Raw genomic sequence first — 18153 nt, forward strand, 5'->3', positions numbered from 1 at the left:
GCACATAAACACTCTTTAACATGAAAAGCTTTTTTCCTTGAAGGAAGAGAGTAGGGCATGAATGGCTTTTCATCAACAAGGTCCCAGATCTCACAATGCACAGACATATAGTGTCCTTAGATTTAAGGAATCTCTAAGTCCAGTACCTGGCAGAAAGAGCTTTAGAAAAAAAAAGGAAAAAAAAGGTGACAATTGTATATCATTTGGCAGCAGGAATAATGTGTTTCAAGCACCTATTATTTTCCTGACATTTATTCGTGGTGGGTCATTCCATCGTATGATTGACTACTTATTAAAACTAGTCTAAATATCCAGTAATAATTTTCCTTCTGGGGCTTTCTTCAGGCTCTGCCTACTTACCTTTTTGATTTTTTTCCTTAATACTGTGAATAAAACTTTCCTAGACTTTTTAATTGGCATACCTCAGATATTTATAGGCTGCTACAGTCCAGTTTTGTCACTTCTTGGCTGAGCTTATGAACCAGCTCAGTTCCATCTTTCTCTATTGAACAATCTCTCCTGCCTTTTCAATTCTTGCTTGCTTTGCCCCAGCCCAGCAACGTGCTATGCAGCCTGGTACCGAACATAGGACTCATTTTGCCCTACTCTTCCTGTTGTTTAAAAAACAGTAATCATTATTTCCCTAATATAAACAGAAACTGCTGTGTATCTCCTGATATACATCCTAATGCTAGTTCTACATGTTTAGCACACCTTGACATTACAGATAATCCTATATGTTTCCCAAAGAGAGGTGTTTCTTGCATACATGTACATCCAATGGCAAAGACAACCACTAATGAAAGTAGAGTTTCAAGTGTGGTCTAAGTGATAACCATGCACAAACTCTGGTGAAATCAAAGGTGTTGCATGTACTAAACTGACAGCAGAACTTTGCTTGTCTTCTTAAGAATTTGATTATCCATCTCAGGACCTACTTTAAGCATATGCTTTTTAGCATTGTATTGTATAACCCTACATTGTCAAATTACAGTCAAATTGCAAAGTCAAGAAGATGCATAACTTTTCCCCAAAAATGTAAAGAACTTTCTTTAAATCTACACATTGTACATTTTTTACTAATCTGGAGAAAGTGCTTAACAAGTAGACAGTAAAGACAAGACTTGTGCTATGGGACTAATGTATTTTACTTCCTCAATACACTCTAATTTATCTAATATTTAAGGTCAAATGTCAAGTGATAAACAAAATGATACAATTTAATAGTTCAATGTTTTATTCAACAGATTATTTCAAAAACAGCCTTAATAATCTCACCATTGTTAACCCCATTAAAATCCAGTTTATTGGAAATACAGTAAATTATACAACCAAACATTTAAGAGGCATTACTTCTCTTTTCCCCCCATAATGGAGGAACTCAGGAGTGACACTGGAGAAGCTGGAGGAGTTCAGTCAGAACTAGCACATGGGCAAGTAGTTCTGAACCATATGCATGTATGTATAAAAATGTGTGTACACACACATATACACAAATATACATATATATACATATATATGTAAACACATACATGATAGGTGCTTCAAATTACTTTATTGCTCTGCTTATAGAAAGCCTTTCTTTGATCACTAATTAAAAAGGTCCACAACTTTCATCTTTTTCTATTTTGAAGTGTACAGTTTTACGGCTGGATTGTTTTGTGGTAAGAATAAAAGATTTGCCTTCGTTCCTTTCTGCAAGATTTGCAGCATGCCATGTATAAGCTTGTTAATAAGCAGAGTTTATGTTGGTCTTCATTACTAATTAATTATTTTAATTGCATGGCTTCTGACAGTGGGAAATGTGTGATCTTTGCATGCCAAACCTGTATATATTTGTTATGAAAGTAATATTGGCCTTATTCAGGTAGAAAGTCAAGATGCATGAGTGAACTTATTTAAGATTAAAGTATACAGGCTGCTGTTATCTTGCTATAACATCAACTATAAATGATATAATGCCATTCATCACTTCTTTCTTGTATTTTTTTTATATAGCTTAGCTACTCTGTTTTCACACTCACAGATTTTTACATGTCTTTGAAATACCATTTCTCACACATAAACATCCCCAAATAACCCACAGTAGCAGGACAGCATTCTTGTTCACCCTTCATAAAGGGCTTTACTTGGTAAACTGCTATTTTTATTAGCCCCCCAAAAAAGTATATTAAGCTGTTCCAATATGTGAAAATATGCAATTTGTTTGAACTAGCATGAGCATTTTGGTAGCAGCAGAGCTCTGAAAGGTACAAGAGCTCTTAGAGAACTAATAAAATTTGCTGTACTCCTTCTGTATCTATTAGCCAGTAGAGGGAGCATGACACACTATGTGTAGCATCTGCTACACATTAACAAAATCTAGTTTTAGCTGATATTTCAACGCAGTCATTAGAGCCTGATCTGGAAGATGCTATTTCTCAAAAATGCTGTTTGCTAGTCCAAATTCTTAACATAAATTTTTAGGTTTTGCACGACATATTTTGATTAGCAGAATCTTCTGCATGGAGTTCAGGGATATTGGTCTTTGGCCAGTCATTCATATTTCCCACAGGACTGTAAGAGCTATGAAAAAAAAACAAGCATTAGAGTTTTAAACACGGAAGAGTAATTTGATGACCCAGATCAGGGCTATTCTTAGTTAAAATCTGTTAGCACCTTGGAGGCTTGGCTTTCACACAAGAAGAATAACATAATTTTCCATTCCAAAGTATTTGGCTTTACTGATTATGCCAATGGTCCTGTTGATGGAGCCATTGGGATGAAAGGAGGCAGGGGAATGGCCTCCTTTCTAAGAAAGACTAAGCACCCACAATTAATTTTGCAACCTCACTTGACAAAAAATATTTGTTTGACCCAAGCACTGTGCAAGATATTTTTGTTTTCCTCTTGATCCCTAAAATACCAGCGAAGGACTATTTCAGACCCTTGCATAAGGTTCCCATAATGCCAGTGGCATAAATGACATCAGTTTTTAAAGCATAAAAGGCACCTCATCTAGGCTCAGAAATGTCAGTAGTAATTACAAACTTTGTTTTCAAGTATAATCAATTCTTTATTTATGGTGTGAAATGTTTTTTACCCTTTTGAACTTTCGCTATTTTAAGCCAAGCAATATTGTTGGCATGTTCCTTTAAAAATAATTGCTTCTGGACTGAGAAATTGAATGTCAAGTTCCAACTCGATGTAAATTAAATGGGTTACATTAATAGTCTGGCTCGTGGTAGATGTGAGTGTTTCGATTCTAGGTTTGACTTCAGGACATGACCTCTTGATCACACAGGTCAGCACAGATGGGAAATATTGAAGAGGTACCCTAGGTTGACGTGGAGAAGAAAGTGTCTTGTACTGATGTATCACAAACTGTCTGATCCATTAAACAGAAGCAATGTCAGACTCCACAGAGAATAAAGCTCAGTTGTCGTAGGTCATTATGCTCTTCAAAAAAAAAAGAGTTGGAAGGAAAATCACAATGATGGAAATCCTCAGGGCTGTCATGTACACATAATCTTCTAAACCTTCGTGAATTAATGCTGCCAAGCCCATATACAGGGGGAACAAAGTAAAGAATCCAAATATTCTTAGCTTTTACAGTACAAATATGTTTCAAATTTCCCATCTGTGCCTGTTATAAAGGATTATTTAACAACATACAACATTTTTAATTTAAAAGCAGGATATCTGTACAGCTGAGCCTCACACATATGTGGTCAGGTATTAGGAAGAATTGCATGCATGAGAGCAATCATGCTCACAAGATTAGGCAAGTTCTTCAAGGCGAAGGAACAGGTGAATTGGGGAGAAATTCAAATGTGTTTTTTTTTCTTTGAAATGCTATCTCCTGTCTTCAAAATTTACTTGCATTTCAACTTCTGAGCAACCCCAGCTCTCTCAGCCTCTCCTCATGACAGATTTTCCAATCCCTTATTCATCTTCATGGCCCTTTCCTGGACCGGCTCCAGTACATCCACCTTCTTGTAGGTGAGGAGCCCAGACCTGGACTTGATGTGGTCTCACCAGTGCTGAGTAGAGTCACCTCCCTTGACCTGCTGGCAATACACTTCCTAATACAGCTCAGGAGGCTGTTGGCCACCTTTGCTGCAAGGACGCACTGCTGGATCATGTCCAACTTGTTCACCAGCATAGCAAAGCTCCTTTCCAGCCTGCTGGTCCCCAGCATGTACTGGTGGATGGGGCTGTTTGTCCCCAGGTGCAGGGCTTTGCAAATCCCTTTGCAGAACTTCATGACGTTTCTGAAGATTGCCTATTTCTCCAGCCTGTTGAGGTCCCTCTGAATGGCAGCACAACTTTCTGGTGTATAAAACACTCTTCCCAATTTTGTATACGCATATGTATACGTATATACAATTTCAATTTTAAGGAGGAACAAGTGATAAAACCTAGTATTTTTATGTCTGCTTATTTGCACTGTTTGAAATAAACTCTGAGATGACGACAGTAAGGCACAATATGCTTCTGTTTAGGTACCTGGACCAATTTTTTTCATGCACAAGGAGTGTTTCAAAGGAGTTAAACTAGCCTTTTACTGATTACCTGGTTGCTGATCCCTTTTAAAAAAATATTAGAATTAACTTAGAAAAGGACTTCTGTCAATTGTGTAGGGGGAACCGGATTAAGGAAAGCACGCTCTTTCACTGGCTGACAATGAACTTTGCACTTTCAATAAACAGTCTCAGAGAGGAGAAAAAAAGCCTAGTATAGACAGTTAATTTATGCTGATAATTAACAGCTAGAAGTAGATTTGGTGGATCTGATTCAGATTGCTGTCCCATCGCTGTAATTCTTTGAGTCTGGCTGTGTTAACAACATGACATTATTACAGAGAATCATAATAATCAATACAATTATGGCTGTAGTCAGTGTCCTATGGGCACTTTTTTTTCTCAACAAAGAGGGTTCAGAATCCATTATTAGACCTATTTGTAAGGCCAGAACACATGGTAAATCACCACCTATATTAACAAATAAAGAAAACTACTTAAATGCTGTACTGTGAACATGTCTGCACAGCTACAGAAGTTAATGGTAGCACATAAAGACATACAAAAACTAGATGTAATCTAGTTAAATCACATACCCATAGTATGACCCAGGAAACCTCCCAGTAAGACAGCCAGTAGTCCATGGCAAGCACACACAATCTCAGCTGATGTCCATACTATCCCATTGCCTTTGGGACTCTTACACAGCCTAGCAAAAGTGAAGCTAGTTTGAGTCTCACAATTCCTAGCTTCAAGATGAGTTAAGCATATGAAACCTTGGATAAACAAAGCCATCATTTAGAGGAGTTTTCACACTGCAAAAGAACTAACATTGCAGGGAATGAGAGAAATGAACACCACTGCTGAAGTGAAAAGAGGTATGATCTCATCTTCTGCAATTCCCATTGATAGGGACCTGGGCTGTAAGGTATAGCACAAAGTCTAAGGTCTTCCACATCTACATCTCCTCTATAGCAAGTCACAGCTATTTACATAGGAAAGAAAACACGCGTCAGGTGGAGTAATTGCCTTAAAAGAAGCTGTAGTAGTGGTTGTTCATGGTAAAAGATTTGTTTTTCTGTATTTAAGGTGATAATAAATTATGTAGAAAGATATACTGTAGGAACAGAGAAGCGTAATTATATACAGCATAACTACAGATCATATTCATGCTATTTATACAGCTATGCTATGCACAGCTCAAAATACACACAGCATAAACATGTTATGTATGTTCACACATTCATATTTCATGTTTCTATATTCTCAGGTCTCCTTTCTCAGTTAAGCTCTATAGGCTCTATTAAAACTATGATTTTCTAGCCTGCTGGCTTTTTCAGTATGGGCTGACAATGAAGTTATGTAAATACAGTCACTTTTGTATGTTGTGGAGATTCACATTGGTTTTAACAAAATGAGAAAATCTTGCAAATGACTGAATTTTTTCAAAGTGTTTCCAGGGCAGAAGCTGTTTCACACTAGACAGCACAGTGGCTGCGCTTGCCTACCTTAGTTAAAACAAATAGGAAGCAGCCAACAAGAAACTAGGTAGAATATCCCTTTTAAGGGAGACTTGATACAGCATACATTCCTCAATGGATGTGTTCACCAACAGCAAACACTCTTTTAAAACCGTTAAGTGTTTGTAGGACTGAAAATTAATTTGTTTTCCAATTCCAAAGTGAATCATATGCTCCAAACAGATTTTCAAGTCAATGAAACATGACCTTGTATCATCTAATTAAACAACTCAAAGGTATTGGTTGTTTTAAGATCCCTCTGGATATACTTCAGTTCAAATGCACACACATCATCTGTATGTACAAGCTCATAAATCTACAAAAAATGCAAATCAGATCATTAATGCTTTGAATTTGACAGTCTTACCACAGTTTTCTAAAAGGTAAAACACGAAAAATTCCTGAATTATGTATACTCTTTTTTATAACTTAAAGAATACTTCCACACAACTTCCACACAAAAAAAACCACTGGAAGCAGAACATCAAATATCTTTCTTTGTCTTCCAAATAGCTGGTCCATAATCACATATAAACTAATCAAATTCTCTGAAATACACTATTCCAATTTCTTCTCTGGATGACATCCTGACCCTTTGAGTGAAGCAGTGGACCAGGTGATAACCTTGGAAGGTCCCTTTCAATCAAAATTTCTCTATGATTCTATCTTAATTCTCTACATTTTGTGAATTGACTTCTCTGCTCCAGTGCACATGACTATCTTTATTAAATTACAAAAAATTTATTACTTTTTTTTTTAGTCTTTTGTCTTTGGCATTGCTCCTAGAGTCTCCTATCTCCACTCTCAATTTTAGCTTAGACCTCTGAGTAGACCTTGTCTCTGATCTGCAGTCTTTCTAAGCATCCCTCACATTTCCTGTGGAGATGAATTGTCATACATATACACACTCGCTCCTGTTACATCCCACAAATACCTGGGTGTCTAATAAGAATGGTGTCTCAAATACCAACATAAGTGTCGTTGGGGGTACCATTGATTCTTGTATTTCCATTTCCTTTTGCCTATCAATATTTTTCTCTACTTTTTCATCTGTTTAATCTCCAAAATCTTACCTGCTATTTTCTCTTCTTTTTTAATAGTATCCTTCATAAATCACCTTTCTCCACTTTAACCTGTCACACCCTGTAATTGTGCTCTCCCTCCTCTCATTGACCCTTCCTAGCTCATATCAACAATGTGACCATAGCTACAGACGTGTTTGTGCAGCCAGAAAACCGACTCAGGAAGGATGTTGCCTAGGAAAACTGGGCTGCCACCATTTGATTTTCTTTCTTACCTCCATCAGTCAAATGCAACAGCAGCTGCCTCTTTTACCTACATATAAAGCTGACTCTAGAAGTAGGGAAATGAAAGGAAAATGAGTGCCATGCAGGGACATATTTCTTCACCAAGTTTTTCTTTACTCCAGATTCAGTTCCTAATCCTACAATTGGAGCCACATGGCTGGCTGTGTTAATTGAAATATGGGACGAAGGTGTAGGCTACAAGCAGCAGTTTTGCCATGCTGCCTTTCTAGGACATGGCCCCTTGCCATTCACAGGCTATATGTGTCTGACCTCTGGCTGCGCCACTCACACAACTTTGCCTAAAGAGCACTCATGGTCTGCAGAGCAGGCTCATGAAAAAGGCTGGCTGATCCACCCGGAAGCTGAAGCCAATTCTTAACTCTGTCGGCTGTTTCCAATATTTATAAAATAAAATAAACACACCAGATCTCACTAAACAACTAATCACCTACAGCGTGTACATGATTTTCTTTTCTTTTCTTTTTTTTTTTTAAATGAAAACTATTTTAGGTGTGACAAAACATGTGAAACAAGTGGAAAAACATTTCCAAGTACTTCTGCTCTCAGAAAATGTTTAATGATTGAAGAGATTAAGGGATTGGGGGTTTTTACTACTTAAAAAATATCCATTTTTACTGAAAACTCAAACTAGTCTATGAAGCTTCAGGCCAGCAACATTTAAAAAGATTGAGTTACAGCATGCCATTCTGAATGTAGCACATTATGAATTCCATATCCCTCAGCTAGAGTGACATATTTAATGATTAAGCCAAGTCACTGAGCTCTATTTCTATTTTAATTTTTTTTTTTCCTAGCCAGTATTAACTTTATATGTACATTTCAAATGGCAAGAGGAAAAACAGCAGAATAGTAAATTTGTCTGCAATAAAGGAATAACTAGCAAGGTCTTACAATTTTACAAAATTAGAGTTCTGTGTGAAAGGTATCCTGTGCAAATTAGCCCAATGTTAGCAAATGCTTATTATCCTGCTATTTTAAAGTATCCATTTTTCCATGTGCTCCAGCTCTGCTCTGTACTCTGTCCTTCATTTTACATGAGCTTTTCTTGCTAAGACAGCAGCAAAAATTGCCATACTAGATCAGATCACCGGTCACATTAAGTTCAATATACAATATAAGCCAGTTCTTTACTGAAGGAAAATAGGGGGAAAAAAATCCCCTCACTTGCTCTACGCTGATACACATAAGAGTAAAACCTCCTTCCTGACCTCCATGACAACTGATTTATGCCCAGAAGCATGAGTTTTAATTACGATGACATAAAGATGGTCAATTTATTTCCTTGCGCTTACTCACTCATGAACATGCATTTCCTCCTTCCAGCAAAGAGTAATTATCTCTTTGCAATTATCAGCGCAGATGTGGCAAAGTTAGAATTTTCATGATTGTCTGCTAAGACCTGGAGCCCTGAAGAATATATGCTCTGCCAGATCTTTCTGCTGGACTCAGTATTAATGAGTCCCTTGAAAAATGTTGTTTCTGCCTGAGGTAGGATTTTGCAACAGACATTTCCAAAACTGTAAAATATAGGTGGAAAAAGTGTTATTGCAAACTCTTTGTCTTCACCTTCCATAAAGCATATTCTAAAGGGTATGCTACAATTTGACTTTCTCCAAGGTTTACTCCTACTTGCATTTTACACCTATATATGTATAGATACATATATGTGCATGTCTAGTTTGACACCTCTACAGCCCAGTTGCTGGGAATGGTTTTATTCAAGGAAGTCATAGAAACATGTGAAAAGATAGAATTGGAAGGGACAGACATGGCAGATAGGATTTGGGCTATTTATGTGTCTAAGATAGGATCAGCTAAGTCGTGTCATGCTGCACTTTTCTCTCTAACCTATTTTTAAGGATCCAAAATAGAGCTTATGGCTCCCAGTGGATATCTTATGCCAAAGCTTCGTTGCCTTATTATCATTAGAAATATTTTCCTGATGTATGAGTTGGATCTTCCTTCATGCAGGTCAAACCCATGACTTCTTTCCTTGCTTACTGTGGTCTCAGGGAACGGCGTGCTCTGGTTTTTGTACTGAAAGATGTTACCGTGTCCCATTTCCTCTGCTTGTCTTTCGACTGCACAGCCCTACTTTTTTAGTTTCTCGTCCCAAGCCATATTTTCTAAACCTCTGATTATTGTCATTGCTCTCCTCTGAATTCTTCCCATTTGATCTAAATCTTCCTTACAGTGCAGAACTGAAAGAGGACTCAGTATTCCCGCTAAGGCATGCCCAAGGCTTTGTAAACTGGAACTATTGTTCCACCTGGTCACTGGCTATTCTGGCCTGAGACCGAATTACTTCCTCCAGAATATTTTTCAGACCATTTCTCCAATTTCTTATGTTCACCTATAAAGGTAATTTTGTCTTTTATACACTCAAAAGTTTCACCTGACCCTGCTTTACCAGACAACTTAATAAGCAAACTTTCTATATCATCATTCACGTCTCTTATGAAAACACCAACCAGAGCAAACCCAGAACAATCCCAAACCATACTCAATAGAGCCTCCCAGTTTGACAGGGAACCTCTGACAATTACTTTCTGGGCAGGATTACACTAGCTTCATGCCCACTTTGTGATGGTTTCACATATATTTTCTCCTTGCTTTGTGTATGAAAATGTTATTAAAGACAATATCAAACCCTTACTGTAATTAGAGTAACTGCCACCTTCTGTAACCCACTTGTTCTTGACAGGTTTGTTCAAAACATCCACTAGCAGTTCTGACATGGCTTCAGGCAGTTTGCTAAATATCCTGGTGTGAAGTTCCTCTGTCTCGGAGTGTCATCAACTCCAGGTTTTCACTGAGCAGTAGCAGTGTGTGTCTATCCCAACTCGTTGACAGTGTGTATGTTCATAATCTTACCTTGGAACTTTTATCAGGGTCATACTGTAAAGCAGCTGACCATTACTGGAAACCTCCAAATTTTTCTTATTATTTTCAAAATAAAAATGCATATTAAACTTCAAGCTGTTACACAAGACATCTTATGAGCTAATGTACTAATAAAGTACATGCATGCTAACGTACCAAAATGAACTAAATTTTCTGTAAAGCTTCCTTACTTACCTTTCAAGAGTCTGGCTGACATTCTTACCACATAATATTTGAATATATTATTGGAAAAATGATCCAATGCCTGTATCAGAGGCTGGAAGGAGAAGTGGTTTTCTGAGCATCACCATAAATGCAATTGTGAACTGTAGATTAAATGAATCCAAAATTGTGTCCTGCGTGCGAGTCTTTTGGTGAACCTAGAAACAAATTTGACACAAGATCAGGAATTTCCTAATTAATGAATAAATGAGTTGAGGAAGGGAAAGGAATTTAAACATATTTGTCAAAAATCAACATTTGCTTGGGGACACCCTGAGAGACACTTCAGGATCCATTGTTGAAGCTTTAAAATAGAAAACTGCCAAAACAAAGATCTGAATCCATAGTTTGCTATGTGCCAGTTGGATGTTATGAATGCCAAGCCAGGGAAAAATTCTCTTGCTTTATAATTATATCACTAATTACACAAAGAGATATTGCTCTAGCAATATTTTAAGCAATTCATCATGTAAACAAAGCATAATGAAAAGAGGAAAAAAAGTATGCTGCTTAATTTATCACAGAAATAAGTAGTTCAATCTCCTGAACTCTATTTTCCTCACTAAATTAGGTCCAAATCAGGATGTCTTTTTCAAGAGCTGAAGAAAGAAAATGTTTTAGTAAATTATTTTTTCCTCTCTTTAGCACACTCAGGAATCTACAGACGTAATAGTACAACAGTACAGTGACAGCCAATGGAACAAAAATACTTTATAAAATAAAGACACTAGATACAATTTTAGGTCTAGTCTATCTGCTTATTGAGATGAACAATTTGTCTGAATGACAGTGACCATGGAAGAGGTGATCTTGGTTAACAAATCTCTTGAAAATAAAAGAAAATACAGTCTTAAAAAACAACACCTTGTAAAACAACAAAAAGTGACAAATAAGTTTTGAACAGATCCTAAAAATATGCTTTTCTGTGAAACATAATCAAGTTTAGTGTGAGCACACTTGGACAGAACATGCTGAAAAAGAATTTAAGTAGAATACATATCTGTTGCATAAGCAGTTTAATGAGTCTTACTTTAAGCCTTGTTGATCTGGCTTGGACAAAATACACCATCAGACTACATCAGCAGGTACAGAAGTGGAGCAAGCTAATCCTGGAAAGGAAGCCTTTATATTAAGAACTGGTTTGAATTTTACATAAACTTTCTTTGTGGACTGTTTAAGTGCTTAAACAATCTTTTTCCTTCAGAAAAAGATGGTTGCAACTAGGATACAGGTTTACATCATTTTAATGACCATGTTTACAGGTAAATATTTTATTTTTGTGAAATTATATGTGCACTTAGACTGTATTGAACATGTAGTATCTATCCAGACTGCTTGCTTGTACTTGCTTGATATTTATATAGTGTCAGGGAACTGGAAAGGCAGAAGGCTGTAAACATTTCTAACCAAAGGTGTGTATCAAAAGTGTAACTTGGATAATACTTTTATAATTATTTAATCAATTTAATGGCGTTTGGCAGAATTATGCTTGAATAATTGCTTCTGTCATCCTGCTTCAGCAAGAAACCTTTGCTGCTAAATTTGAAACAGATAGTTTAATTAAGAGGCTAACAGTTAGAAAATAGCTACCCTATAGTAATAATGTGTAAGTGAAAAAAGGAGACAGATATGAGTGGAGTTATCAAACTGAATCAAAGCAGCTGTTTCATCTCTGTTTTGAAAAAAACTTCAGAGGAGGAAAAAATAATAATTATCTATAAAAATTGATTAAAATATTCACATTATCTGAAATTTAGTGTAGGTGTGTAATATATTTAGAAGAGAAAATACTGAATGGTTTTACGTTACTTTTTACTTTAAAAAAAAAAACGTTGATCGAACTAATGCATTTAACCACTGAAAAGAAAATAATAGTTTCCCTTGCAATTGCTTTTGGTATGTCTTATATCTCTTGAGAATACTGTTTTTAACATGTTAAACTTCTCCAACCTGAGCTTTTTGAACTGCTTATACAGTTCTATAAATATTGACTAATCCTTTTATCTAGAGTGCTTTTATCTTGAGTGACAGTGGTCTTTGGTTGTATAGCAATTGGCAGATAACAAGCAATATCAATACTGCTTGTAAGAACAGCTGATTTATTTATTTTTTGTTTGAAAAACCAGCTTATTATTTGCCTTTTGGTGTGGCATATATTTATTTTTTTTGCTAATCTTATTATGCAACTGTAGGCATAGAGATGTAAGTGTATGCATGTGTGTATATATATATGCACAACCGTGAAAAATAATTATTTTGCAACATATTATTAACATTATTACTTAAAAAATAAGCATTGTATTCAGACACTGAAATGTTTATGAAATTACACATATTTAAGTGGCCCTATGATTGTCACTTTGCATTTAGTAACTGATGTTTTTCATTTCTATAGGCAAGGAATACACTAAACATAAGTGTACCTCCTCATAAAATGAACTTTATTTCTTTGTTAGACATTGACGTTTTTGTTATCAAATGTGTTATCTAAATTTAAAGGTAGAAACATATATGATTTCCAAGTTTAGATTCTCATGAAATAATTTCATTACTTCTATATCTAATTTTATGAAGTAGAGAACAACACAGGCACTAATCATTATTGTAAAGTTGGGTTCAGTTTATGCATCTGTTTCATCCTTTCCAGAGACAAGTCACTATTGCAAGGTGTGACTCAGACCACAAGCTACCAAGCAAAGGTGGTGCCTCGCAGGTGCTGTGGGATCATAAATATACACAGAGTCATCATGCATACTGAAATTGCAGCAACTAAATATCTAGCCATTCACTATGCTGATTTTTTTCTATGAAAGGTTTTATAGGGGCTTTATAAATCCTTAAGCACGCTCTGACCACTCTGAAGCCCTATGACAAGGCTAAGTACATCCCTGATCCTACTGCTTCGAGGCTGCACTGATTTTTATCTCTGACACAAAAATCCAAAGAGACCTGCATTTCTACAGCCGTCACATTGAGACTGAATTGTATACGAGACCTGTGGACACATTGCTCTCGATGTGAAAGCAGGGAAGGGAGTAATATCAGACAGGAGATGTACTAAAACATTGACCAAACAGGAAACAGCTCACAGTAACTTCACTTTTCATATACTAGAACAGCAAAAGCAGGACATGTCGCTAACACAGAAATTGCCACAAACTGGGCAAAGCAAGCATTGTTCTGGCCCCCAGTCGGTAACCATTTGGGAAGTGCACTTCACTTTGAGAAAGTCAGTCCCAATGAGTCATATTTCTGCCAGATGCCACTACACATTAAGGTATACATAGGCATCTCGCGTTGGACTAAATATGAGCCTGGCTGGAAAGCAGAGAGAGACTGCTGCTGTAAAACCCCACTGCCAGACCAGGGAGATGGCACTAGCTGTGTTTGATAATCTGAAGCTTCAGGTGGAAACTATATGCTACAATCGAAGGCTGGTAAGTGAGGAAGATCACAAAAGAGCGAGCCTTTTATATACATGCTATCACCACTTCATTCTGGCTAATCTTTCAAACAAATCTCAATCAATTCTCAGTTCCCTTCTGGCTCTCCTGTAACTTACTGCTCTCCAAGATGGGTCTAGTTACAACTGTGATTGAATGAAGTGGACAGGCAAGGAATTAGCCTGAGTAACTACATTTATCTACTGGTATTTGAAGCAATTCATTGTGGCTGAATGCTGCTCTGTAATTTTCCATGAAAAATGGTGTGTTTCGCTGTAAAAATAAAGCTCAGTGAGAACTTGTATGTAAAACTAGGTGTGGTGTCTGGTACCTGGTTGCAACTCTGTGAGTCTCAGCATACCTTCTTATCTAATTTACAAGCACCAGTTTTGTTGTGAGGACAGGCATAATTTTGTCTATTAACTGCTTTGTGTTCATGATACTAGTTTAAAAAGTAACTTCAAATTATTTCTTATTTTCTCTAGAATAACTATGAAGGGAAGTGGAAATATTAGGAGTTGCACTTAACATGAGTTTTCAAAAAATATTTGGATATTTTGACTGCTTCCAGGGAAGATAAGAAACAGATTTTCCCTGATCCATTGCATACGTATCAGTCACTTGATTTCTCAAGGGAGAAGTTACTATAATTACCACTTTATAGACAAACAACATTGTAGAGGGATAAACAAGATTAGTTTTACAAGAGGAACAGATTTGTTTTTCTTTGTGAAGTTTGATCCAGTAGACATACTAGGTCACATTTATCAAACTACAGTGAAGTTGAGATGAGGAGTTCTGCTTTTACCCAATATGGCAGAAAATAAGGATTATATGGAAGAGAAAATATGATTCTGTATTGCTTATCTTCTACAGAAGTGGTCTCATCACCAAGCTCAGAGATGTTTGAGAAAATATTCCTTTCATCTTTTCTTATATCTTATATTTTGTATATAAGAGAGGTAAAGAAAGTTCCACTGTAGACACACGGTACCAGGAATATTCTGCTGGGACGTACAGGTTCAAACGCCTCCAACAGCTTCTCCCAGATCTTCACATCCTGAATGAACTCTCCTCACAGTATGAGACAATGGCTGATGGACCAGATGTCACTGCTGCCTTATTTTTGGAAGAATTGAGATCCATTGTTCATTAGTGAATAACTGCAGTATGCACCTAACACTGAAATGGAGCAACTGGTCAGTCATTGTGGACAGGGTCCATCTCACTGCGTCTTGCCCAGACCGCCGATAGGATGTAGGATTAAGCTCTTTGGATTTCTTATTTTCACACTGTGGAGATCCCTCCTCACTCTGAATTTCATTCTTCAGATAGCCAGCTCACTGTACATGCATTTTGCAGGGATGTTCACCTACTTGTCAGTCTGTTCCACTACATCATACAGTACTTTTAAGTTCTGCGGCTCTCTTGCAGATTGTTGCTCCAAGATGTTTCATATGGGACAAGCAATATAGTCTGTAATTCTTCTACTGTTTGAATGAATGTGAAAAAGAAGGAAAGACCAGCAGGCTATCCTCCAGCTCATCAACATACTGTATTATGAACATTAATTAAGCAACAAATCTTGGCTTTTTATATGTGATAAATGATTCAGTTCATCTCAAAGCATTCTAGATTTCTACCACAGAAAAGGTGGGAAACAATCATTTGATGGCATCTTTTGGAAGTGATGTTTATCTCAATTTCATCACATTATTGATATCAAAACTTTCAATTTGTTTGCTCCTTTTCTCCAAAATGTGATTATTGCTAAGGTGTTTATATAACATTTTGCACAGGAAAACCATGACATATGAATGGTATTTGTATATTCAACATATTTTAGACTTGTGAATCAATTATCTAGTTATAAAGGCATTTCCCTCTAATTAAATATAATTTAATAAAACATATGTTATTAAAAATGTCATTTTGGGCTCCCGTTATCCAATCCAGAGTATCTAATTCTTTGTTTATTCTTCAGGTACTCACTGTGATGAAGACATCAACGAATGTTACACAAATCCTTGCCAAAATGGTGGAATCTGTGAGAATTTTCCTGGGAATTACACTTGCCATTGCCCACCTGCAGACAAAGGAGGGATTTATTATGGTGGCTGGAACTGTACAGAAGTCCTCCATGGCTGTGCTGGTCAGCCATGCCAAAACAATGGAATATGTATCCCACATTTAAAAAATGGCCAACATGGATTCAGCTGCATGTGTTCACCTGGGTATACTGGAATACACTGTGAAACCATAACAACATTTTCTTTTCAAGGAAACAGTTATCTTTGGTTGAAGAATCCTGTGACTCCTGAAAAGGAATTTTTCTGTAATATAAACCTGAGGTTTCAGACTGTGCAACCTACAGCTTTTCTGTTTTACCGAGGGGAGCAAAATACATTTGCAAAGCTGGAGTTACTGAATGGCTACTTACACTTATCCGTGCAAGTCAATAACCAGCTGCAGGCTCTTTTGCATATTCCTCATAATGTCAGTGATGGAGAATGGCATTCAGTGGAGGTAACCTTGGCAAGAGCTGTTACTCTTAATTTGCTGGACAGCTCTTGTATAGAATCATGTCTCAATAAAACGTCTGCTATGATAGATAACGATCACGTGATGCTTGCATTTCAGAGCACGTTTTTGGGCGACTTACCAGTGGGGAATATTAGCAGCAACTCTCTACTTAACATCTATAATATACGTTCTGCACCTTCATTTGTAGGCTGTCTTCAGGACATTGAAATAGACTTGAATGTTATTACTCCAGAGAATGTATCACCTGAATCATCTTTAAATGTCAGGACAGGATGTACTAAAAAGGACTGGTGTGAAACTCACCCTTGTCAGAACAGGGGACGCTGTACCAACCTGTGGCTGAGCTACGACTGCAATTGCTACCGGCCCTACGCAGGGCCAAGCTGTGCAACAGGTAAGGGAATGCTGCTAGCATTTGTGTTTTAAGTGGCTGCTGAAAACATGATCATAAACAACCTTGTTTACCTGGTGATGAAACAGTGTGACCCTTGGGATCTCTGGAGCTTATTGTCAACCAGTAAGAAAGTGCAAGAGGTTAGCAGTAGCACGCCTTTGTTATTTTCTAGTTACTTTCCCAGGAAGGCTGTTTTTCAGCCCGACAAAAAAAGTCAGGCTAAACTGGTGGATTCCACTCACCCAGATTTAAAATCTTCTTAGTGTTCTTAGCACGCTGTAAACTCTGGAAAACTGTAGTTCACTGGAGGTTATGCACCCTGAGTAAAATTTAGAAAGCAACCAAGTCACTTGGCGTTTAAGCCTTACTTTCAAAGCGTTCTTTGAAAATTTTATCCTCAAGCTCTCTAGGCTTTTATAAAGAAACTCATTTAAGGTAATGAAAGGCAAGCAAAAGTACTGCAAGTTAAAAAAAGACAGATTCCAATTTTATAAAATGAACAAGATTATACTATTAACTTAATCTGATTAGCCCAAGGAGAAGGCAGGGCTTCAGAGGCTAGAAACAGGGCCCGTTCATCTCTCAGCTGGTCCCAAGGCAGCTCTGGACAATCACTAACGAAGGCAGCCGTTACAAGAGAGCTGCTTGTTGACCAGAGGAAAACGTGTCCATGTCTCAGCGAGCAAAAGAGCACATGTCAGCAAACAGCCTCTTTGGCAGCGATGAGCAGGAATACAAAAGCAGCAGATGCCCGTAGCACTTTCCCTGCTACAAACAATCTCTCCAAGTGCAGGCTGAGTGGAAGGACAACAGGAGGTCCCTGCCCAACTCCCTGCTCTACTGCATCTGGTGTGTGAAACTCTCTAGAGCTGTAAATACTGTACCCCTCAAGAATATTTTGGAGTGGAATCTGCAGTCCTTCCTCAGCAAAAGTTTTAGGGAATTCAAACAAGCAGTTTTGTTTAAGAAAATTGCACAAGACTGAGTCTTCCATGCAACACCCTTGCCCCTGCTCCCTTACTAACCATCCACCCAAGGTCAGTCATAGCAATGTTTAGGGAGGAAGAAATACATACATACATACATACATATATTTATGTATATATACTTGCCAAGTGGACTGGAAAAAATGAAGTGCAACAGCAGAGCCGTGGTCAGATTCGAATGGACAAATCCTACACTGGTGTAAACTGGCATGGCTGCACTGCCGCCAGTGAAGCTACATTGATTTACATCAGCTGAACAACTAGCCCCAGGGGTTTATTGAAGGCATTGCTGCAGAAAGCTGTAACTTGAAATACATTTCAAAATGTTTAA

The 18153-nt window shown here is 37.3% G+C and overlaps 1 protein-coding gene across 1 annotated transcript in view; it reads left to right on the forward strand.

Moving 5' to 3' along the window:
- CRB1 (crumbs cell polarity complex component 1) overlaps positions 1 to 18153 on the forward strand; it is a 99373-nt gene that overhangs the window by 44018 nt on the left and 37202 nt on the right. The window contains exon 7 of the mRNA XM_074151778.1: positions 15883 to 16836. Within this exon, the coding sequence (XP_074007879.1) occupies positions 15883 to 16836 (954 nt within the window). The remainder of the gene's footprint in view (positions 1 to 15882; positions 16837 to 18153) is intronic.

Source organism: Numenius arquata, chromosome 8 (genome assembly GCF_964106895.1).
Source record: "Numenius arquata chromosome 8, bNumArq3.hap1.1, whole genome shotgun sequence".
Taxonomy (NCBI): domain Eukaryota; kingdom Metazoa; phylum Chordata; class Aves; order Charadriiformes; family Scolopacidae; genus Numenius; species Numenius arquata.